This window comes from Bubalus kerabau, chromosome 15, assembly GCF_029407905.1.
Source record: "Bubalus kerabau isolate K-KA32 ecotype Philippines breed swamp buffalo chromosome 15, PCC_UOA_SB_1v2, whole genome shotgun sequence".
NCBI classification, from domain to species: domain Eukaryota; kingdom Metazoa; phylum Chordata; class Mammalia; order Artiodactyla; family Bovidae; genus Bubalus; species Bubalus kerabau.
Window position 1 is genome coordinate 5,317,023 of NC_073638.1, and position 25,252 is coordinate 5,342,274.

The following is a 25,252-nucleotide window of genomic DNA, read 5'->3' on the forward strand; positions in this document are numbered from 1 at the left end:
GAATGAGCTTGTTACTAGAAATCAGGAGAACTAGTCATGGCCTGCTACTAAGCAACAGAATGATGAAAATCAAATAAAGGTGGTAAGACTATAAGAATTTGATAGAGGGCTTGTTCACACCATAAATCCAGTTATTTAATAAATATGTATTAAATCAACATATTTGTAGTTCAAAAGAAACTGTAAGATTAAGTGAAAAATTTTTTTCTGCATTCATGAAAAGTCCAACACAGTCTAAACTACTACTTTTCTTTATGCTCATCTCAGAGGTACCAGATCACGACCCAGCCATCAGCCATGTACATATTCAAACACAAGCACATACATGTAAATATGCTCTATGTCTTTCTCTAAATTTGAGCTGTACCAAGATACCCTTGTATCCTTAAATTTAATAAAGAAAGTTAGTTCTATTTACATACTCTATAGGGAATAAGAATTTTAAATATATAAAAGAGACCAAAGGGCCTATTAAGTACTTTCTCTGAAAGTATTTTTCACATAAATATTGTTGCCAAAAGTTAGAAAAATTAACAACCAAAAAAATTTAAGTTTATAATTTTTGCTGTTATACGTTGATAATAAAGACCAATTTATCATACAATAATTACTGGGTTAATGCTTATCTGAATGTTTGCTTTCACAAATTAAAACAAAAACCCTGAATATCTGGCCTGCTACTTTACATCAGCCAAAAGAAACAAAGTCGCCATCTAGTGACAATTTTAGAGAAGGCAATGGCAACCCACTCCAGTACTCTTGCCTGGAAAATCCCATGGACAGAGGAACCTGGTAGGCTGTAGTCCATGAGGTCGCTAAGAGTCGGACATGACTGAGCGACTTCACTTTCGCTTTTCACTTTCATGCACTGGAGAAGGAAATGGCAACCCACTCCAGTGTTCTTGCCTGGAGAATCCCAGGGACAGGTGAGCCTAGTGGGCTGCAGTCTATGGGGTCGCACAGGGTCGGACACGACTGAAGCAACTTAGCAGCAGCAGCAGTGACAATTTAAGCAATATGCAGGAATAAGAACTTTAAAAATCAAAATGAAGTGAAAGTGAAAGTCACTCAGTCTTTCCGACCCCATGTACTGTCCATGGCATTCCCCAGGCCAGAATACTGGAGTGAGTAGCCTTTCCCTTCTCCAGGGGATCTTCCTGACCCAGGAATCAAACCAAGGTCTCCCACATTGCAGGCAGATTCTTTACCAACTGAGTTATCAGGGAATCCCTAAAAAAAAATAGGTTATTTACAAAAAAGGCCTAGTACTTTCACTATACCATTACCTCCACTTTGACAAAAGTTGATGTATTACTTGTCTAACTAGAGTCTTTCTCATTTGGGCACTACAGTGTAGACACCTTACTTTATAAATAAAATGTTTTCTTCAACCAAAGCTATTAAATTCTGAAAGCAAAAAGACTACTTCATGCAGAGTCTACCTAGCAGGATTCAAAACATGTATTATATAAAAGCACAGTGGAACAACAGCATCATGTAAATTTGTCCTCAGTCCCTGGAGTGGAGCAACTCAGAGAGCTGAAACTAGATTTAACAAGGTTTATTTATACTTAAGTACCAAAACACTCTTGGTCCAAGTTCAAAACAAAGCTGTGTCATGCTTAGTTGCTCAGTCGTGTCTGACTCTGTGACACCATGGACTGCAGCCCACCAGGCTCCTCTGTTCACGGGGGATTCCAGGCAAGAATACTGGAGCCAAACCCTCCTCCAGGGGATCTTCCCAATCCAGGAATTGAACCCAGATCTTCCACATTGCAGGAGGATTATCTACCAACTGAGCAACCATGAAAGACCCAAAACAAAGCTCTCTCACACTAATTCTATTAACAATGATTATACATTACAAACAGATTCTAATAACCTTCATAAATTCTGCAGAAAAGGAAGAAATGTAGGAAACTGCAGGTATTTTCCTCAGGGACTCATCAAAAAGATAAGCTGGCTCCAGAGACAAGAGTATACCACAATTCAAGAAATATGACATCTAATATATCTGAAATATATCTACTATTATATAGCCATATTTAAGGCCATATTATAATTATTAAATTATTCCACTAATGATAGACAGTGAGGTTCTAGCATATTTCTTATTTCTTACATATTTCTTTACAGTTCTTTTATTTCTACGAACTAAATTTCTACAATTTAATATAATGTTTATATCAAAGGGTATAGCACATTTTTAAAATATGTACTGGTTGATAACTCTCCCAAAAGGTTATATATATTATCTAATAGTCCCACCAAAAGTGTATAAGAAGGCAAATTATTCAGTATATTTACCAATATCAATATTTAATCATCATTTTTATATAATTCCACAACCTCTTGGTTTCATAAAAACAGGGTTTCTCAGTTCTCCTTCTCGGAGCATGTTTAATGTTTAATCTTCTATCACTTTAGTAGAAGCTATGCCAAATATTTTCTGAAACATAATTTTATATGAGATAACTTCACTTGAATAATATTTACATTATTTATTTTTCTTTAAATAAAACCCATTCACTTGCCTGAAGACAAAAGGCTATTGATCATCTCCAGAAATGTCGGATGTACAAACTGGTAATCCTCAAGAAGTAAAACAACCTGCTGGGCTTCAATACCGGCAAGATGCAGCACCTGCACAATGAGAAAGCACATTCCGGAACCCACTAAATACTTTTTGGCAAATACTGGTAAAAATTTTCATTCTATAGGTAAACTAAGTTATTTTTATTGACTGATACTTTATTGAGTAATCAAAATATAGTTTGAAAAGTAAATTCAGTTCATAAACAAATACTTCTGGGAGAACATTTAATTGTTTTATAGGTAGATCTTTAAAAGCTAGAGGATTATTTTTAAATACACCCACGTATGTCTTAAATTCTACTTTTTGTTTATCTTACCAAGTCATGTAACATCCCATAATCTGAGGTACTGAGAGCTAAAAACAATTTTGCAAAATCATGAAGCAAACAATCAACAAAAAATAAAATAGACTATATTCTATATCAGAGTCTCAAAGGCCATTAAAGCCTTTTAGAATAATAAATAATTAGGATTTAAAACCAAATAAAGTAAAAGACTGTGAGGCACTTACATATTTGAGATCATTCTTGAAATGCTTCAGTTCATATCCCCTGGAAATCTTTGGTGAGAACAGCACTGCCCCGTGCATGTGACTGACTAAAGACGCGATGGTCCGACGACCCACACCACTGCGTCCTGCTAGCAGAAGCGAACCTCCAGGAAAACTCAGCACTCTGTCAATCCTAGACATATATTCCAGGACTTCTTGGAAAAGCAAAATATCTAAATTCTGGTTATCTCGTCCATAATGAATAAGACCCTTTAAAAAAAAAAAACACAAATAATGTTACATAATTAATGCAAGTCTCAAGTATATAACAAAGTGTTAATTATCTAGATTAAGATATTATATTTTTGGTGCACTCAAGAAAAGAAGTTGAGTAAATATGTGTTGTCTCACACTCTCTTATCTATCTAGTAATCCAGGTGCATGGCACTTTCTAAGGAAAAATTTACATGATGTCAAACAAGTGCATAAGTCCACAACAGTCAATTACTTTTGAATATCTTTAATATAACTAGTAAAAAGCAGTATAAGATAAGCAGGATGTAAAAGACTTCAAACTATCCAATTTTTACCACTTGTTACCAAAGGAACATTTCATGCAAAGATGGGCACAATAAAGGACAGAAACAGTATGGACCTAAGAGAAACAGAAGATATTAAAAACAGGTGGCAAGAATACAGAGAAGAAACTATACAAAAAAGATCGTCATGACCCAGATAAACACAATGGTGTGATCACTCACCTAGAGCCAGACATCCTGGAATGTGAAGTCTACTGGGCCTTAGGAAGCATCACAACAAACAAAGCTAGTGGAGGTGATGGAATTCCAGTTGAGCTATTTCAAATACTAAAAGATGATGCTGTGAAAGTGTTGCACACAACATGCCAGCAAATTTGGAAAACTCAGCAGTGGCCCCAGGACTGGAAAATGTCAGTTTTCATTCCAATCCCAAAGAAAGGCAATGCCAAAGAATGCTCAAACTACCGCACAATTGCACTCATCTCACACGCTAGTAAAGTAATGCTCAAATTCTCCAAACCAGGCTTCAACAGTACATGAACTGAGAACTTAAATATGTTCAAGATGAATTTAGAAAATGCAGAGGAACCACTGATCAAACTGCCAACATCCACTGGATCATAGAAAAAGCAAGGGAGTTCCAGAAAAACAACTACTTCTGCTTCATTGTATACACTAAAGCCTTTGACTGTGTGGATCACAACAAACTGGAAATTTCTTCGAAATTGGGAATACCAGACCTCCTCATCTGCCTCCTAAGAAATCTGTATGCAGGTCAAGAAGTAACCGTTAGAACTGGACATGGAACAACAGACTGGTTCCAAATTGGGAAAAGAGTACATCAAGGCTGTATATTGTCACCCTGCTTATTAAACTTGTATGCAGAGTACATCATGTGAAACATGGGGCTGGATGAAGCAAAAGCTGGAATCAAGATTGCTGGGAGAAATATCAATCACCTCAGATATGAAGATGCTTTCTGCCCTAACGGCAGAAAGCAAAGAGGAAGAGCCTCCTGATGGAGGTGAAAGAGGAGAGTAAAAAAGCTGGCTTAAAATTCAACCTTTAAAAAGCTAAGATTATGGTGGCATCTGGTCCCATCACTTCATTGCAAATAGATGGGGAAACAATGGAAACAGTGAGAGACCATTTTCTTGGGTTCCAAAATCACTACAGATGGTGACTGTAGCCATAAAATTAAAAGACACTTGCTCCTTGGAAGAAAAGCTATGACAAACCCAGAGAGCATATTAAAAAGCAAAGACATTACTTTGCCAACAAAGGCCCATATAGCCAAAGCTATGGTTTTTCCAGTAGTCACGTATGGATGTGAGAGTTGGGCAATAAAGAAAGCTGAGCCTGAGGAATTGATAGTTTTGAACTGTGCTGTTGGAGAAGACTCTTGAGAGTCCCTTGGACTGCAAGGAGATTCAACCAGTCCATCCTAAAGGAGATCAGTCCTGGGTGTTCATTGGAAGGACTGATGCTGAAAGCTGAAACTCCAATACTTCCATCACCTTATGTGAAGAGCCGACTTATTAGAAAAGGCCCTGATTCTGGGAAAGATCGAAGGCAGGAGGAGAAGGGGACAATAGAGGATGAGATGATTAGATGGTATCACTGATTCAATGGACAAGAGTTTGAGTAAGCTCCAGGAGATGGTGAAGCACAGCCTGGCGTGCTGCAGTCCATGGGGGTGCAAAGAGTCGGACACGACTGAACAGCAAAACAACAGCACGTGAAGTCAGTGTGCACAGAGTATAAGACAATTTCCAAACTCTCAAAACGCAGTGCCTAAATGAAAATATTTTGTGAACCCTCGTTTTTATGTACTGCTCAGACACGAATCAAAAGCCTATGAAGAGGTAGCATGCCCTGCCAGGAGCCATTGATAGAGGGAAGGGAGAGACAGAGGACAACTTTCACACATTTAACAACATCTGCATATTCCCAAACTTTGCAATACCCATTCCAGTCAGATAAATCAGTTTACCAGACCATGAAAAACTTTTCTGGGTATAAAATCCATACTAACTTCCATACAAATATTAATCTTTGAAGCAATCATATGTAATACAGTTGCTTCTTATTACAATTAATAAAAAAAAAAAACCACTCTGTAGGACAGTGCTGTTAAAAGTTTCAGTGAAACAGCAACATCAATATCATTTAGGAGCCCAAAATTTGGATTCTTTTCTGATTTTTTTAAGTTCAGATTAGCACCTATCAAATCCGACTTCTCACGATGGGACCCAGTCATCAATATTTTCCGGTACTAATTTCTAATGCTCACTAAAGGCTAAGACCACTGCTCTAGGATGAGCAGTTAACAGTACATTAACTGTCAATAGTCTATTAACAGCAGTATTTCCCAATTAAGTCTTTTTAATAGTTCCAACCTCAGATACCTTTTCCCAGCATGTATCTTAGCAATTTTAGACTTATCTGTGTTAGTACATGTGCTTCTGGTTAGATCTGACACACTGGGCTGTCTTCTGTAAGACACAAACCAGTTTCTCCTATTCTAAGATCTTTCACTTAATGCCCTCAGAAAGCTTGCAACAAATATTTTGAAAACGGTTTCAATCATAATCAAATCCCAATTCAAATTCATGATTCATATCATACCTTTTTAATAACATCCTTAAGATCTGAAGAATTTAGTTTTCCAAGTGGTTTTCCATGGGGAGGCAAAGGTTGTCCTGGGACTGACCTTGTTCCTGAATTATGTTGGGCTCCCCACGTAACATAGAAATTATCTGTAGAAATGAAAGGTATTTTTTCTTCATATGTGTTATTTCTAATGGGAGTATCAGTAAATGTATTTCACACTAAACCATTTTTAACTATATTAGTCCAAATAAGAACATCCCCAAAAAGGCAAAGATTAATTACTTTGAAATGGCAAACAAATAAAACAATCTCAAAATTATTCTTGAAAAAGAACACAGATTTATAAATAATATCAAGAGCCTTATCTTTTAAAATAAAAGAAAAATTAATCAAATTGTAATTGGAAAATAAAAACACCACAACTTTTCTTAAATTTATCTGTAGCAGTGTTCCTATTACCATATAAGGAAAATCTGTTCACCATTCTAGTGAAACTTCCCGCTCCCAATTCCTCTGGGAGACTGTTCCAGCAGTCTTCTTATCATATAGAGCATTCAGCAACAGCCCTCCCTTCCCTAGACTCACATTCTTCTTTCTTTATCCATCACATTTCTCACATTTTCTACTTAGCAAAACCACTATCTAAAGTCTTATTTGGGAACAACAATACTGCCATAAGTGCCAAATCCAAATCTTATAGTCATTATCCTAACATGACTTGTGTGCATCTCCTTAAAGGAGCTTTTTCCTTGAATCTATACTGGGCTCAAGTCACTACCACTATTCTTTTCAGCTGTCCACTTATCACTCATATTCTTTAGTTTCATTGGGATCCAAAGTCAGTCTGTTATACTTTAATTTTATAATAAATATGCCCTTGGAATTATTTAATCTTATTCTGTATATTAAACTATCAACTATCTAAATATATACCAAAATCTGATTCATGATCTATAGGCAGGTCTCCCAGCTCCAGTCTAGTCCCATATTTCCAATTGCTTAACATACATATAACTCGTGCATTCATTCATTAAACACATATCTATCACAGATCTGTATTTAAACACTGTACTTTGTTAAAATAAGTAATGAATAAGACAAACCTAATTTCTCCCCTCATAGAAAGGATAAACTTTATGTAGACTCCCAAAACACTTGAAAAACATTCAAACACATGTAAGAAACAACTCATTATCTTCATATCTCATCATTTCTCAACTATAAGAACATGCTCCTAACTCATATCCCTGCTACAAGCCTCTGCCCCATTAAATGTATCCTCACTGCTACTAGAGTAACAAACACAAAACAAAATCTGCTAGTGCCACTGCACTCCAATATCACATATAGCTTCCCACTGCCTTAAAACATTTTCCTAATCAAGGTAATTTGGCTACAATTTGGCTTCACCGACTGCTTGAATCTCTTATCTTTCTCTGTATCCTACAACATACTCTAGTTTTCTCAAACCTTTGATTCTTTGCATATTCTTTTTCCTTTGTCTAGAATGCTCTTCCTCTCTTCTTCACTTAATATAGTCATTCTTTAACATACAGCTTGTATAGAGCTTAATCACCAAGTCATGTCCAACTCTTGTGACCCCATGGACTGTGGCCTGCCAGGCTCCTCTATCCATCAGATTCTCTAGGCAGGAATACTGGAGTGGGTTGCCATTTCCTTCTCCAGGGGATCTTCCTGACCCAGGTATCAAACCTGGGTCTCCCGAATTGCAGACAGATCCTTTATTGACTGAGATACAAGGGAAGTTCAAGATACAACTTGGTTTTCTGCAATCTGCTCAAAAAAAAATTAAAATCTTAGGTGTTAATCTAACAAATATGTTATAGGCCATATGCTGAAAATCATACAACACTAACGAAAGAAAGCAAAGAGTAAATAAATGAATAAATATATTACATTCATGGATTAGAAAAATCAACATAATAAAGAGGTCAGTTTTTCCTGAAACCAATATACAGAACTAATACAATTCCTACCACAATCCGCAACACTGTATATACAGACAAGATTATTCTAAAATTTATATGGAAAGGCAAGGGAATTGAAATACCTAGAATGATTCTGAGAAAGGAAGAATAAATAAGGAAACAGTCAACTGAATTTTAAGACACTAAGCTACAGCAATCAAAACTATGTTATTGGCAGAAAGACTGATATACATCAAGGAACAGAATTGAGAACCCAGGAACAGACTTATACAACTAATTTTTTTTTTATCAGCTCTGCTTTTATTTTTTTAGTTAAATTCATTTATTTTAATTGGAGGCTAATTACTTTACAATATTGTATTGGTTTGCCATACATCAACATGAATCTGCCACGGGTATACACGTGTTCCCCATCCTGAACCCCCCTCCCACCTCCCTCCCTGTACCATCCCTCTGGGTCACCCCAGTGCACCAGCCCCAAGCATCCAGTATCTTGCAACGAACCTGGACTGGCAATTCATTTCTTACACAACTAATTTTTGAAAAATGTGCAAAAGCAATTCAAGGCAGAAAGGTAACTACTTAACAAACAGTACTAGAACAAGTGGACAACCACAGGCAAAGAAATGAACTCTGACCCAAGTCTCACATCTTACAGAGAAATTCACTCAAACTGGATCACTGATTTAAAATATAAAACTATAAACTCTCTAGGGGAAAACAGTAGGGAAAAATCTTCAAAATCTAGGACTACACCTAGTTCTTAAGCTTGACACCAAAAAAACCTTTGAAAAATTAATAAATTGAGCTTCATCAAGTTAAAACTTTTTTTATCTATAAAAGACTCTATTAAGAAGATGAAAATACAAGCTACAGAGTGGGAGAATATATTTGCTAATCACATATTTGATAAAAGAATAGTATCTAAAATACATAATGAACCCTAAAAACTCAATATTTAAAAAACCCAATTAGAATGTGGGCAAAAGACACAGAGACATTTCACTGAAGAGGACATGCAGAAGACACTCGATGCTCAACCTCACTGAACGACTTCATTTTCAAGACACAAAACAAAACCACCACGACACATCAATATACACTTATCAGAATGGCCAAAATAAAAAATAGTGATGACACCCAATGCTGGCAAGGATGTGGAGCAATTGGATCACTCATATATTGCTGGTGGGAATATAAAATGAAATACATCTACTCTAGAAAACAGTGTGGTAGTTTTGTTATTTGTTAATTAAGCATACAAGTACCATTCAACACTGCAACTGCATTTCTGAACATTTATCTCAGAGAAACAAAAAAGTCCACAGAAAACCTGTACATAAATGGCTATAGCAGCTTTCCTCCTAAGAGCCAAACACCAAAAACAATTCAGATGCCCTTCAACAAGTACACAGTGAAAGAAATGGTAGCATTTCAAAATACCTACTCAGCAATAAAAAGGAATAAACCACTGAAACACTTGAGAATCTGCATATATCTCCAGAGAATTATCCCGAATGAAAAGTAAGATACTTGAAATGGCAAAATTAAACACTGAAAAGATGGTCGTTTCCAGAGGAGGGGAGAGGAGTTCATCCGTTTTAACTGTACCGGTGTCAATACCCTGGTTGTGACCTTGTACTATACTCTTGTCAGATGCTACTACTGGGGGAAAAAAGTACAAAGTTCACGCTCTCTCTCTCTATTAGTTCTTATAACTGTATGTAAATCTATAATTATCTCAAAATAAAAATTATTTTAAAAAATTTCAAAGTAACTTCCTCAAAAAAGGAATTAGTCTCTAATCTGCTATACCCCTAAATTCCAGCATTTATCCCAAATATATTCAGAATGTATCTAGTTTAAGTATCTAAAATTAAATTTTTCTTAATAAACTAATATTCTACTATGTGAAAATCCTATTTGCCAAGATCTAACAGATACCAAGTCTGTTTTTTAAAAAAAATACAATCCTTTATTTAAAAGTAAAATGCTGAGAAAAGACATTATGTATTGAGTCCTACATGAGACCCTAAAAGACAAAAACTGTAGAGAAAAACACACTAATACTATCTAATGTCCAAAGGATATATCATTTTCTTCTCAGGAAGAGACATTATTAACTCAGTTTTTTGATTGAGAAAAGTGGTAGTATTTGAAAACCAAAGTTCTCCATGCTAAGCCATGAAAGCTACAGTACACAATGACATAAAACCTCACTCAAAATCAAGTCAACTTTGAACTATTATCAGGCTTCTCTTAGCATTTCATACTGTCTTATTTCCTGATTCTAAAACTCAAGCAACACCTAGAAAATTCCTTCTATCAATCTTAACATCCCTTTCTTCTTTAAGACTCCCCCTCACTTATGTCATTATGATCCTGGAACCAATATCAAATGCAGAAAGATACAGTATAATGTACTACATGTAATATTTTTGAAGCCTAGCTTTACACTCTAATACAACAGAAACTCATTTTATAGCTTAAAAGCAGTTTTATTACGGAATAGATTCAAATGATAGTCTTCTTCTGTCAAAGTCCTTTCACCATGTTGATTTTCCTATTACATGCATCACTCCCACAGCATTTTCATAATACAAATTGGTCATTAAGCAGTAACAGTTGCAAATGTAACATAGCTCCTTTGGTGCTACGCTTTGTTTATCGTAACAACGGGTAAAGCTGCTAATGGGTGCGTGTTCTGTGCTAAGGACACTAACAGTAGAGACAGGAATGAGAGCTGCCATTATTCTCAAATCAAAGTTCATTATAATCAAATACAGATCTTCACTATGACCTTTTAAGTATCACACATATACGGTTATTTTTATTAGTAAAAGTCCTTCAGGAAATACAATTTTGAATTGCAAATATAAAACACTTGCAGTCTGAACAACTGTTTCCAAGAAAAAAATTACCGTCATTATTTTGTTTGGAAAATAACTACTGCAATCTAGTAAAAAAGACAAAGCAACTTCTTATGGTTAAAACATTAAAATTATCCAAGGTTTTAGGGCTTTTCATTTTATTTTACTGAAGCATAGTTGATCTACAATGTCGTATTAATTTTTACTCCACAGTAAAGCGATTCAATAATACCTAAATTATCCAAAGTTTTGATTTGTTTAGACATATGAAATCATACTATCAGAAAGAAAAATAATTTGAAAGTTCTCACAGCATTTATAAATTTACAAAAGTCTGTAACTATATTACCTGCCATATTATCTAGTACATCTGAGCCCCAATCTCCTTGAAACACTGATGTTAAAATGCTGTCAAATAAATGAAGTTCCTTTGCACCAACAATTTTGTCACGAAATAAGCGCCGTGCTTCATATGCTACAATTTCTAATACATAATCTAGAGGATGGTTTGAGCATCCTAAAAGAGACAAAATTTTCTTTAATTAGAGTAAAATTCAAATGATTTAAAAATGGGCTATTTCAACATAATGTTAGAAAGAATTAGAGAATGAGAATCTACATACCATAATTTTGGCATCAGATAAATAGAAAAAAAAGGGGAAAAGAGTTAAAATTCATTTTATGAATGAGTAGGTAAATTTTTTTGATTATTTAAAGGATATGTTAAACACTATTATCTCTAGTAGTTTACTAAAAATATCAATCCCTAAAAGCATATTAAACTTGCTTTGGCTGTAAAGAATAATGATTACATTTTTTCTCAAATCAAGTTTTAATAGTGAAAATCATAGTTTAGAAAAGGAAGTGTACTAAAATATCACAATTTTCATATGTTTAAATTTAATATCAACATTATTTCAATTATAATTTTTAAAATATTATCATTTCAATACTCATTTATCTATTGCAAATATAATACACAGCATAAATACACATGGAGAGACACACTATGACATTCTAAAGAAAGATAAATGATTTGAAATCATAAAAGCAAAACTTACCTCCTTCTAAATCATATCTGAATAAGCCAAGAACCCACTGGGTAAGGATGCAAGGAGTAAAGAAATAATGACTATAATCATCAACTGTAAATTTGGCCCGCACCTGAAAAAAAAGGCAAATGATTTGTCCTATTCTTTTAAATTCATAATCATGATGTAAATTTTTCAGTCACTTTAAATTTACAGGAATGTCAGTTTCTACCAGTGAGTGGAACCGTGTATGAACATTACTGATTTCCTTAGTTATCTTGTATACTATATTTTATGCACCTAAAAAACATTATCTAAGAAAGGTTGTTCATAAACTTCAATAAGATGATAAAAGGTTGTCCACGCAAGAAAACAAAATAAAAAGTTAAAAAGTCCTCCTAAAGAAAGGAATTCAAGGAAAGTCAGTTCAGTTCAGTCACTCAGTCGTGTCCGTCTCTTTGTGACCCCACGGACTGCAGATCGCCAGGCTTCCCAGGCCATCACCAACTCCCAGAGCTTACTCAAACACATGCCCATTGAGTCAATGATGCCATCCAACCATCTCATCTTCTATCGTCCCCTTCGCCTCCTGCCTTCAATCTTTTCCAGCATCAGGGTCTTTTCCAATGAGTCAGTTCTTCGCATCAGATGGACAAAGTATTGGAGTTTCAGCTTCAGTATCAGTCCTTCCAATGAGTATTCCGGACTGATTTCCTTTAGGATGGACTGGTTGGATCTCCTTGCAGCCCAAGGGACTCTCAAGAGTCTTCTCCAACACCACAGTTCAAAAGCATCAATTCTTTGGTGTTTGGCTTTCTTTATAGCCCAATTCTCACATCCATACACGACCACTGGAAAAACCACAGCTTTGACTATACGGACCTTTTTTGGCAAAGTAATGTCTCTGCCTTTTAATACGCTGCCTATGTTTTTCACAGCTTTTCTTCCAAGCAACAAGCGTCTTCTAATTTCATGGCTGCAGTCACCACAGGCAGTGATCTTGGAGCCCAAGAAAATAAAGTCTGTCACTGTTTCCATTGTTTCCCCACCTATTTGCCATGAAGTGACGGGACCAGATGCCAAAGGAAAGCCAACCTAAGTGTAAAATGGGAGCTATAATTCCAAGGTGCTCATGAGTGTAAGACAGACCCACTTTATAACAGCAGGACCGACAGAGCTATCTTATGTTCAAGAGGTCACAGAACTTTGAACAAATCAAAGTGCCACAACTCATATATATCAGCAACAAGTGTACAGCCTGTGCCCTCCTCCCTACAGACAGGGCCACTTCTCTTGCTCTGGCCTTGATCACCTAACATATGAATTAATTTATAAAAACATAGTTTTTTCTTTCCTCACTCTGGGCTTTCTATATGGTACTAGTGGTAAAGAACCTGCCTGCCAATGCAGGAGATATAAGAGATGCAGGTTCAGTTCCTGGGTCAGGAAGATGCCCTGTAGGAGGATATGGCAACCCACTCCAGTATTCTTGCCTGGAGAATTTGACGGACAGAGGAGCCTGGAGGGCTACAATCCAGAGGATCACAAAGAGTCAGACATGAATGAAGCAATGGAGCATTCACGCACTTCTACTCTAATACTATTAAGAGCATCTTCCACAAACACTTTCATAACTTTCACATGCTATTCCCTTTACCCAGGAAGACCCTCTTTCATCTTAGGTCACTTTGTGAATTTCTCTTCATTTTTCAAAACTTAGACCACATTTCCTCTTAAAAATCTACCACACACAACAAAGTTACTCACTCCCTCTTTCATGCTGTCTCTGTAACTAGTACATACTGCTAATGATATACATATTGTGTGCTCAGTCGCTCAGTTGTGTCCAACTCTTTGTGGCCCCATGGACTGTAGCCTGCCAGGCTCCTCTGTCCAATTTTTCAGGCAAGCATACTGGGGTGGGTTGCCATTTCCCACTGCAGGGAATCTTCCCAATCCAGGGACTGAACTCACATCTCTTGTGTCTCCTGCATTGGCAGGTGGATTCTTTACCAATGCACCACCTGAGAAGCCCTGCTATACTTACTACACCATATTAATAGTTTATTTATATGATCAGGTCCCTCATTAGTGTGTGCACGCTCAAAAACAGTGACTCAGTTATCTTTGTATCCTTAGGACCAGCACTGGAAAGAGGAGGTACTCAATAAATATCTTCTACATCCTTACTTTATCAGAGCATTTTAAACATTTCTTCACAGACAGAAGGAAAGAAAGAAACATCAAAAATTACTCTCAGGTTTGAATCCCGGAAGACAGAAACTGAAAGAAGTCAGGAGAAAGATCTAGTTTTAGAAAGAAAACAAACCCCATTGTAAATATGCTAAATTTGAGCTCAAAGCAGAATAACCACTTACCCACTGATTTGTTTTTTCAATATTTGTTGGGTGTCTATTAGAAACTGCCAGAAGATGTAATAGTGAATGAAGTACACACAAACATCTACCCTCGAGAGTTCCTCTCTAGGAGAAAAGTATAAATGGCAGGAAAATAAAGCCTGAGCACCAACGCAGGTTAGGATTAAAGGCAGCCCTCTAGAAGTGATACTAATAGACATGAAAACTACAATATAAGTGAATATATACCTGTTCATACACTTGTACCATAGATCCTGCTAAGAGATAAATTTTTGAAGAAGAACCCCAAATAGAATGATTCTTCAGATTTTTATGTAGAACTGCTTCCAAATATGCTCCATAAATTGTTTGTAATTGCTCTCTTTCTGGGTAACTAAAAAAAAAAAAATCATATAAGAAGTTGAAATAAATATTCTAAATTATTATTTTAATGTTAAGGTATAGAACTGATTTCCAAACTGTGTGGTTTTCAAACTGTGAGGCCTAGATACCTCCAAGGTTTACTCAAGGGCTTAAGCCAAACTCACGGTCCTTATTCTTACTTCAACTCAATCAGATCCCTAATTATCTGTTGTCAAATACTAAGGATTCTAATACAGGATTCTAATGAAATGACTTAAAAACATAATTGTTTAAAAGACCACTGATAGTTGGCAAGGGTCAGAGGAAAAGTATGCTTAAGAAAAAGCATCTGTAATTAAGTATATTCTATACAAAGAACAATAATCCACTTTAGAACTATGGAAGTAGAAAACATCAAATAAAATCAACCTTTCCTCCCAAACCAAAATCTATTTCAATACAGCTGTAACATTCTAAAAGAAGAATGTTAATGGATGGGAGCAGTTTAGCACAACAGCATAAAAAAGATTTGGAGGACTTCGCTGGTGATCCAGTGGTTAAGACTCCATACTTTGACTGCAGAGGGGCTCAGGTTCAATCCCTGGGCAGGAAATAAGATTCCACATGTCATGTGCTATGGTCAAAAAAAAAAAAAAAACCTAAAACAGTACTGTGGTTACTAGAATATATATGGATAAGTGTTACAGCATGTAAGTTTTCCTCAGTAAAGTTATTTAAAAAAAAAAAAGTTTTGTAAAGCAAAATATAACCAAGGATACAATGTCATAAAATTGCAGTTCATGTAACAATCATGGACCATGGAGATGGATGGGTAAAACAGGATTAATATCTGTTGTTGTTGTTGTTTAGTTACTAAATCAGGATTAATATTATAGGACACTAAATGATCTAACTCTACCTTGTTCAGATATAAATTCTCTTTTTAGTTATCTCATAAAATTTGATTGTATTTTTGCTTTATATAACCCATAAAACAGTTAAGCCTAAAACTCACCATTCAGATTCCTGACACTGACATTTAGAGACAATACAAAGTAGTTCTGTTTATTTCTATTACATAAGAAGCACTGATTAAAGCCTTCGTCACCCTAACTTACTTCTTACAGTTTAGGAAGGATAGGAAAAAAATAATATCAGAGCTATTGGACTATTTTTATATTCTACATTTGGAAGTGATATCATTAAGACTTTCATAAAATGCAATATATAAGATGTCTCTCCACGTCAAAAACAAAATTTTAATACAATGATACATACTCTATAGCACAAAGACGAACAATAGAAGTAAATCTGGTAGTAAGCTGATGTCTTCCCAGTCTTCCTCCAGCTGACATAGAAGCCACAATTTGAATATTTTCTAAACCAACCCATTCTAAATTTTCATCATAAAATCCTTGATATGTCAGTACCTATTTAAAAATAAATATGTTTAAATGTTTCATGCTTAAGATTTTATAATCATATTTTGCGTAAAACAATTGTTTCTGAATGAAATCATCCTCTAACTCAAAAATTTGACTGAAATATACTTTAATTTCTTATTTCATTAAAATAATACTGTTCAAGATTCTGTGTTCAATGTCAAAAACAAATTTATGGTTATAGGCGAGGTGGTGGGATAAACTGGAGGTTGGAATTGCACACTGTATACATACAAAATAGATAACAAATAAGGATCTACTGCCTAGCACAGCCAAGTCTTCTCAATACTCTTTAATGACCTGTATGGGCAAAGGATATAAAAAAGAGTAAATATATTCTATATAACAGATTCACTAATGGATAGCAAAAACTAACAAAGCATGTCAATCAACTATGAGCCAATAAAAATGTTTTTAATTCAAAAAAGACTCTGTTCAGTTAGTTAGCTGAACTATGCTCATTTTAAAAATGCTTTTCAAAATAAATATTAAAGTGCAGATCATACTATTAATATAAATCTACTTGCAATTATCAAAAAAAGTGAAAAATAGGGAAAAATAAAAGGAAAACAGTTTGGGTTTTTTCTGTACATGTTTTAATATATTCAGCAGTTACATAGAAAAGCAAAATGTGAACCTGATTATCAAGCTCTAATTTAGAATTTAGCGTTCCCAGTGTGATATAAATCACATAAAGAAAACCTTCCACAATGACTGAGGCATGCCTGAGGAAATATATTAATATAACTGTTTTTGGAAGAGTGCATACGTAGAAAAATTAAGCCAAAACTTGTGCAATTCTAACACCATCCTCAGCTTCTGTTTTCAGGAATGAAGGGCAGGTAAACAGTGTAGGGTAACAGCTGTTTTCATTCTTTTGAAACAGCGTCTCTATGTAATACTAATTTCTAGATGTAGGAAGTTCAAAGAAAGTAGCCCTGGGGTAGGAATAAGGTGCTTCAGGAGTTTAATTTCCATTTAATTTCCACAATGGTCCTAATGAGAGATGCAGATTTTCTATCTATAAGAAAAGTTAGTGAAATTAAATTGTCTCCAATTATATCAAAACACTTCAAGTGATAATACCCACCTGCTGCAGGAAAGCTATCAAAGTACTGGTGCCCCATTTGTCCAGCCTGGGTAGGTTGATGTCTTTTAAGTACAGAACGAGTCTCTCACAGTCTCTCGGTCTATATACTCGGCCAGTGTTAGTACTGATGACCATGCAAGTCTGGCTCAGTTTCTGCAGGAGATGCTGGGAAGTAGTCTGCGTGCTACAGTGAACTGTGGCGATGTAAGTTGACCGGAGTTGGGAAAACGCATACCTGAGCAGCATCCTGTGAAAGACAAAACACTTGACCTTATAAATGCAACCAGAGAATACTCTTCATATTCAAAATACAATTTCTATTATTCAGTACATATGTACTTTTGGCTGTGCCGGGTCCTCACTGCTACAGGTCCTTTTCTCTAGCTGCAGCAAGCAGGGACTACTCCAGCTGCGGCTTGCAGGCTTCTCTTCGTGGGGGCTTCTCGAGACTGAGCACAGACTCGGACGCAGAGACTCAGCAGCTGCGGCGCAGGGGCTCAGTAGGTGCGGATCCCAGGCCCCAGAGCACAGGTTCAATAGATGTGGCACACAGGCTTAGCTGCTCTGCAGCATGTGGAATCTTCCTGGACCGGGGATTGAACCTATGTCTCCAGCACTGGCAGATGGACTCTTTTCCACTAAGCCACCAGGGAAGCCCCCAAGATTTCTAATTCTAAATATTTCCATTTCTAAATTATTTACAATGTTGTTTAAGGAAATAGTAGTAACAATAGATATAATTTCTACAACTATCCATAGCTACTAAACTAGATTTCTAACTTTTAGAGTGGAAAAAAAAATAAATTCATATTTTAAGGCATTCTTGAGACTCAGCCGGAAAAAAAAAAAAATCAAGGTTCACCAAAAATAATTTAGTTTGAAAAAAGTATACATAAAAACCATTTATGTATATATAAAAAGTATACCAAAAAATTGTGATAGATTTTCATATACTCTAGAGTATGTGAAATTTTAATTCTTTAAAGTAAATGCTCCAAAGAGAATCATCTTACATCTAAAAAAAAATGCTCAGTTCAGTTTACTTGAGTTCAATCACTCAGTCGTGTCTGACTCTTTGCGACCCCATGGAGTGCAGCAAGCCAGGCCTCCCTGTCCATCACCAACTCCCAGAGTTTACTCATATCCATTGAGTCGGTGATGCCATCCAAAAAAATGTTCACATGCACTAATCATTTTGTTGTGATTCTATGCACAAATTTTTTTAAGGGTATCTTCTCAGATTTCTCTGATTCCATCAGGAAACACGTAACTTGGCAGGAAAAAAAGGACATATTTTTCTCTATAGTAATATTATTTTTACAAATAGTGACAATAAAGAGTCCTTCATGAAAATGTACCTGCCACTTTAACCAAAAACATGTAACAAAATCTGTTAAATCATTTTAGAACAGGAGAGATGCATAAATCCATTACAGGCATCTTGATTATTATTTTTCTGCTCTTACCCTTTGCCACATCCTTCTGGTCCAACAAGAATAAATGGCTGCTTAGTATCAGGACTTAACCAAGGTTTGAAATAGTCTAGACCTCGCTGCATGTCAGGAGTCTGAATAACTGGAAGAGTGTGGCTATTGCTGAAATCATCAGCAGTCAAGTTTTCTGGCTTCTTCAGCACATAAGATGCTAATTGTCCTCTACTTGAGTCATAGTATGTGTCCAGTGGTTTGTGAGGGTCTGGAGGAGATTGTCGTGCCCAGTTAAAAACCTTAAGAAGAAAAAGTTATGAAAGATTTTCATATACTCCAAACAGAATATGTGAAATTTTAATTCTTTAAAGTAAATGCTTCAAAGAGAATCATCTTACTTCTTAAAAAAGTTCACATGCACGGCTGCTGCTGCTGCTAAGTCGCTTCAGTCATGTCCAACTCTATGCGACCCCATAGACAGCAGCCCACCAGGCTCCTCCATCCCTGGGATTCTCCAGGCAAGAACACTGGAGTGGGCTGCCATTTCCTTCTCCGTCACATGCACTAAACTTACTAAATATCCTTAATAATTATAGTAACATTTTATCTCACATATTATTCTCTAAATGATCATTCAAGCAAATAAATAAAATTCATCTAGAGCTGCCATATGTGGGGTCGCACAGAGTCGGACACGACTGAAGTGACTTAGCAGCAGTCCACACATATATTGTATAAACATATTCAACTTCCCATTGAGTTCTTATGAAAACTAAACTACAAATAACACAGTGTAGGGCTCCAAGACCCGTCATTTCCAGTATAACTGTCCACTGCACTCTCACCACTGCTGCTCTCAACCTGTTCCTCTTTCAAAACTGTCGTCTATACAGATGCACAGCAGGGAGTTAACCCTAATGCAACTCAACACCTTTACTGACTTTTATTCTGTACAATAAGACATTGAGTGGTAACAATAAGAAGCATCTGGCAACAGAGGCAACAGATGGGCTACGGAAAGAAAAACACAACAGAGAAAATAATAAAGGGTGGTATCAATGAAACAAAATGACAAAAATGCAGAAACATAATGTTGGAACCAACCCCAATGAATATGTGCTCAATTATTTCAGTGGAGGTCAATAGGAAGAAATCCCTTAATATGTAGAATTTTACTTTATAAACAATGTAGCTGAAATGACTTTTGCACTAAATAAAGATCTATAATGATTGTTCCATCTAAGCATTTATAACTGGAAAACTCTTCTGGTTAAAAAAATGATTAAAAATTTGTTACTTTAAGATTAAAATGAATAAAATAACTATATTTATTCATATAGCTAAGAAGGTACAAAAATATCTAACAAAAAACACAGTCCAGACTTTAGCCTATTAAAAAATCTTTCATAGTTTTATTTTTTAATCAAAGGATAACTGCTTTACAGACTTTTATGTCAAACCTCAACATGAAGCATCCACAGGTATACATATATCCCCTCCCTGTGAAACCTCCCTCCCCATCCCACCACCCTAGGTTGATACAGAGCCAATGTATGAGTTTCCTGAGCCATACAGCAAATTCCCATTGGCTATCTACTTTACATATGATAATGTAAGTTTCTACGTTATTCTGTCCATACATCTCATCCTCCCCTCCCCTCCCCATGTCCATAAGTCTATTCTCTATGTCTGTTTCTCTATTACTGCTCTGAAAATAAATTCTTCAGTGCCATCTGTCAGTACCATTCTTCAGTACCATCTTCAGGATATATGCATTAGTATACGATATTTTGGAGAAGGCAATGGCACCCCGCTCCAGTACTTTTGCCTGGAAAATCCCATGGACGGAGGAGCCTGGTAGCCTGCAGTCCATGGGGTCGCTAAGAGTCAGACACGACTGAGTGACTTCCCTTTCACTTTTCACTTTCATGCCTTGGAGAAGGAAATGGCAACCCACTCCAGTGTTCTTGTCTGGAGAATCCCAGGGACAGAGGAGCCTAGTGGGCTGCTGTCTATGGGGTCGCACTGAGTCGGACACGACTGAAGCGACTTAGCAGCAGCAGCAGCAGCAGCAGCATACGATATTTATCTTTCTTTTTCTGACTTACCTCTCTGTGTATAATAGGCCCTAGGTTCATCCATCTCATTAGAACTGACACAAATGGGTTCCCTTTTATGATTAATATTCCATTGTGTATACGTACTACTTCTTTATCCAATCATCTGTAAATGAACATCTAGGTTGCTTCCATGTTCTAGCTATTGTAAACAGTGCTGCAATGAACAATGGGATACATGTGTCTTTTTCAATTTTGGCTTCCTCAGAGTATCTGCTTGGAGTGGGACTGCTGGGTCATATGGTGCTTTCATTCCTAGTTTTTTAAGTAATCTCCATACCGCCGTAGTGGCTGTATCAATTTACATCCCCACCAACAGAGCAAGAGGATTCCCTTTCCTCCATACCCTATCCAGCATTTATTGTTTGCAGATTTTTTTATGACGGCCATTCTGACCAGTGTGAGGTGATATCTCATGGCAGTTTTGACTTGCATTTCTCTAATAATGAGGGAGGTTGAGCATCCTTTCATGTGTTTGGTAGCCATCAGTATGTCTTCTTGGGAGAAATGTCTGTTTAGGTCTTTTTCCCACTTTTTCAATGGGTTGTTGCTCTGGTTTTGAGTTGTATGTATATTTTGGAAATTAATCCTTTGTCAGTTGTTTCATTTGCTATCATTTTCTCCCATTCTGAGGGTTGTCTTTTCACCTTGCTTATAGTTTCCTTTGCTGTGCAAAAGCTTTTAAGTTTAACCAGGTCACACTTGTTTACTTTGGTTTTTATTTCCATTACTCTAGATGAGTCATAGCGAATCTTCTGTTGATTTATGTCAAGTGTTCTGCCTATGATTTCCTCTAACAGTTTTATAGTCTGTGGTCTCACATTTACATCTTTAATCCCTTTTGAGTTTATCTTTGTGTATAGTATTAAGAAGTGTTCTAACTTCATTCTTTTGCACGTAGCTGTCCAGTTTTCCCAGCACCACTTATTGAAGAGGCTGTCTTTGCTCCATTGTATATTCTTGCCTTCTTTGTCAAAACTAAGGTACCCATAGGTGCATGGGTTTATTTCTGGGCTTTCTATCTTATTCCATTGGTCTGTATTCCTGTTTTGTGCCATTACCGTACTGTCTTGATGACTGTAGCTTTGTAGTATAACATGAAGTCACAACAGTTGATTCCTCCAGCTCCATTCCTCTTTCTCAAGACTGCTTGGGCTATTCAGGGTCTTCTGTGTTTCCATATGAAATGTGAAATTTTTGTTCTAGTTCTGTGAAAAATGCCATAGGTAATTTTCATAGGGATCACACTGAAACTGTAGATTGCATTTGGTAGTATAGTCATTTTCACAATATTGATTCTTCCAACACAGGAACATGTAATATCTCACCATCTGATTACGTCATCCTTGATTTCTTTCATCAGTGTCTTGTAATTTTCTGTATATATTCTTTTGTCTCCTTGGTTCAGTTAATTCCTAGATATTCTATTCTTTTTGTTGCAATGGTGACTGGGATTGATTCCTTAATCTCCCTTTCTGATTATTCATTGTTAGTATATAGGAATGCAAGTGATTTCTGTGTATAGATTTTGTATCATGTGACTCTGCTAAATTCACTGATTAGATCTAGCATTTTCTGATAGTATATTTAGGGCTATCGACTTCCCTGGTGGCTCAGATGATAAACCGTCTGTCTACAATGCAGGAGACCCAGGTTTGATCCCTGGGTTGGGAAGATCCCCTGGAGAAGGAAATGGCAATCCACTCCAGGACTACTTCCTGGAAAATCCCATGGACAGAGGAGCCTGGTAGGCTACCGTCCATGGGGTCACAAAGAGTCGGACACGACTGAGCAACTTCACTATATCCCTATATCCCTATATGTATAGTATCATGTCATCTGCAAACAGTGACAGCTTTACTTCTTTTCTGATCTGGATTCATTTTATTTTTCTTCTCTGACTGCTGTAGCTAGGACTTCCAAAAACATGTTGAGTAACAGTGGTAACAATGGACAACCTTGTCTTGTTCCTGATCTTAGGGGAAATGCTTTCAGGTTTTCACCATTGAGAATAATGTTTGCAGTGGGCTTATAATATATGGTCTTTACTATGTTGAGGTAGGTTCATTCTATGCCCATTTTTGGAAGAGTTTTAATCATAAATGCGTGCTGATTTGTGTCAAAGGCTTTTTCTGTATCTATTGAGATTAAGCACAAGCTGGAATCAATATTGCCTGGAAAAGTATCATTAACCTCAGATATGCAGATGACATGACCCTTATGGCAGAAACCAAAGAAGAACTAAAGAGCCTCTTGATGAAAGTGAAAGAGAGTGAAAAAGTTGGCTTAAAACTCAACATTCAGAAAATTAAGATCACAGCATTTGGTCCCATCACTTCATGACAAATAGATGGGGAAACAATGGAAACAGCAACAGACTTTATTTTCTTGAGCTCCAAAATCACTGCAGATGGTGACTGCAGCCGGGAAATTAAAAGACGCTTACTCCTTGCAAGAAAAGTTATGACCAATCAAGACAGCATATTATAAAGCAGAGATATTATTACTCTGCCCTCAAACGTCCGTCTAGTCAAAGCTATGGTTTTTCCAGTAGTCACTATGGACATGAGAGCTGGACTATAAAGAAAGCTGAGTGCTGAAGAACTGATGCTTTTGAACATCAATGGTGGTGTTGGAAGACTCTTGATAGTCACTTGGACAGCAAGGAGATCCAGCCAGTCCATCCAAAAGGCAATCAGTCCTGAATATTCCATTGGAAGGGCCGATGCTGAAGTTGAAACTCCATCACTTTGGCCACCTGATGCGAAGAACTGACTCATTAGAAAAGACCCTGATGTTGGGAAAGATGGAAGGCAGGAGGAGGAGGGGAGCACAGAGGATGAGATGGTTGGATGGTATCACTGACCCAATGGACATGAATTTGAGTAAACTCCGGAAGTTAGTGATGGACAGGGAAGCCCAGCATGCTGCATGCAGTCCACGGGTCACAAAGAGTTGGACACGACTGAGGAACTGAACTAAACTGAACTGAGATTATTATATGGTTTTATCATTCAATTTGTTAATATGTTGTATCACATGGATTGATTTGTATATATTGAAGAATCCTCACATCCCTGAAATAAACTCAACTTGATCATGGTGTATGAGCTTTTTAATATGTTGTTGAATTCTGTTTTCAAAAATTTTGTTGAGGGTTTTTGCATCTATGTTCATCAGTGATATTGGCCTGTAGTTTTCTCTTTGCCTGGTTTGGGTATCAGGGTGATGGTGGCCTCATAGAATGAGTTCGGAAGTGTTCTTTCCTCTGCAATTTTTTGAAAGAATTTTATAAGGATAGTCATTAGCTCTTCTCTAAATATTTTAAGGAATTCACCTGTGAAGCCATTTGGTCCTCGACTTTTGTTTTTTGAGAGATATTTGATCACAACTTCAATTTCAGTGCTTGTAATTGGGTTGTTCATAGTTCCCATTTCTTCCTGGTTCAGTCTGGAAAGATTGAATTTTTCTAAGAATCTATCCATTTCTTCCAGGTTATCCATTTTATTGCCATATAGTTGTTCATAATAGTCTCTTATATTCCTTTGTATTTCTGCATTGTCTATTGTAACCTCTTTTTCATTTCTAATTATGTTGATTTAATTCTTCTTTTTTTCTGGAAGAGTCTAGCTAAAGGTTTGTCAATTTTGTTTATCCTCTCAAAGAACCAGCTTTTAGTTTTATTAATCTTTACTATTGTTTCTTTCATTTCTTTTTTCGCTCTGATATTTATGATTTTTTTCCTTCTGCTAATTTTGGCCATTTTTTGTCCTTTTTTCCAGTGGTTTTAGGCATAAGGTTAGACTGACTATTCAATGTTTCTCTTGTTTCTTGAGTTAGGATTGTATTGCTATAACCTTCCCTCTTAGAACTGCTTTTGCTGTAACCTTGAAAGAAAAGCTATGGCCAGTCTAAACAGCATATTAAAAAGCAGAAACATTACTTTGCTAACAAAGGTCCACCTAGTCAAAGCTATGATCTTTCCAGTAGTCAAATGTATTCTTTTTTTTTAAACTTATTGTGTTCGAGGTCTCCTTTTCCCAGGTTTCAAAGTTCAATTCTTTCTTCCTTTTGGTTTCTGCCCTCCTTAGGTTGGTCCGGTGGTTTGTGTATGCTTCATTATACAGTGAGATTTGTGCTGAGTTTGTTTTTTTCCCTCTGATGGGCAGGGCTGAGTGTGGTGGTAATCTTGTCTGCTGATGACTGGACTTGTAATTTTGTCTTGTTTTTGTTTGCACAGGGTGTTACTGGTGGTTGGTCTTATATTCAAGTAGTTTCCTTTGTGGGAATTCTTAATATTTGATACTCCCTAGGGTTAGGAGTTCTCTGGTAGTCTAGGTCTTGGAGTCAGTGCTCCCACTCTTAAGGC

At 36.4% G+C, this 25,252-nt stretch overlaps 1 protein-coding gene across 1 annotated transcript in view; it reads right to left on the reverse strand.

The window, feature by feature from the left end:
- The window catches only part of DYNC2H1 (dynein cytoplasmic 2 heavy chain 1), a 406,508-nt gene that overhangs the window by 280,087 nt on the left and 101,169 nt on the right, over positions 1-25,252 (reverse strand). Inside the window, exons 42-50 of the mRNA XM_055547490.1 lie at positions 18,806-19,065; positions 17,340-17,586; positions 16,086-16,237; positions 14,694-14,838; positions 12,118-12,220; positions 11,406-11,573; positions 6,253-6,383; positions 3,107-3,355; positions 2,535-2,643 (exon numbers count right to left, since the gene is read on the reverse strand). Of these exons, the coding sequence (XP_055403465.1) occupies positions 2,535-2,643; positions 3,107-3,355; positions 6,253-6,383; positions 11,406-11,573; positions 12,118-12,220; positions 14,694-14,838; positions 16,086-16,237; positions 17,340-17,586; positions 18,806-19,065 (1,564 nt within the window). The remainder of the gene's footprint in view (positions 1-2,534; positions 2,644-3,106; positions 3,356-6,252; positions 6,384-11,405; positions 11,574-12,117; positions 12,221-14,693; positions 14,839-16,085; positions 16,238-17,339; positions 17,587-18,805; positions 19,066-25,252) is intronic.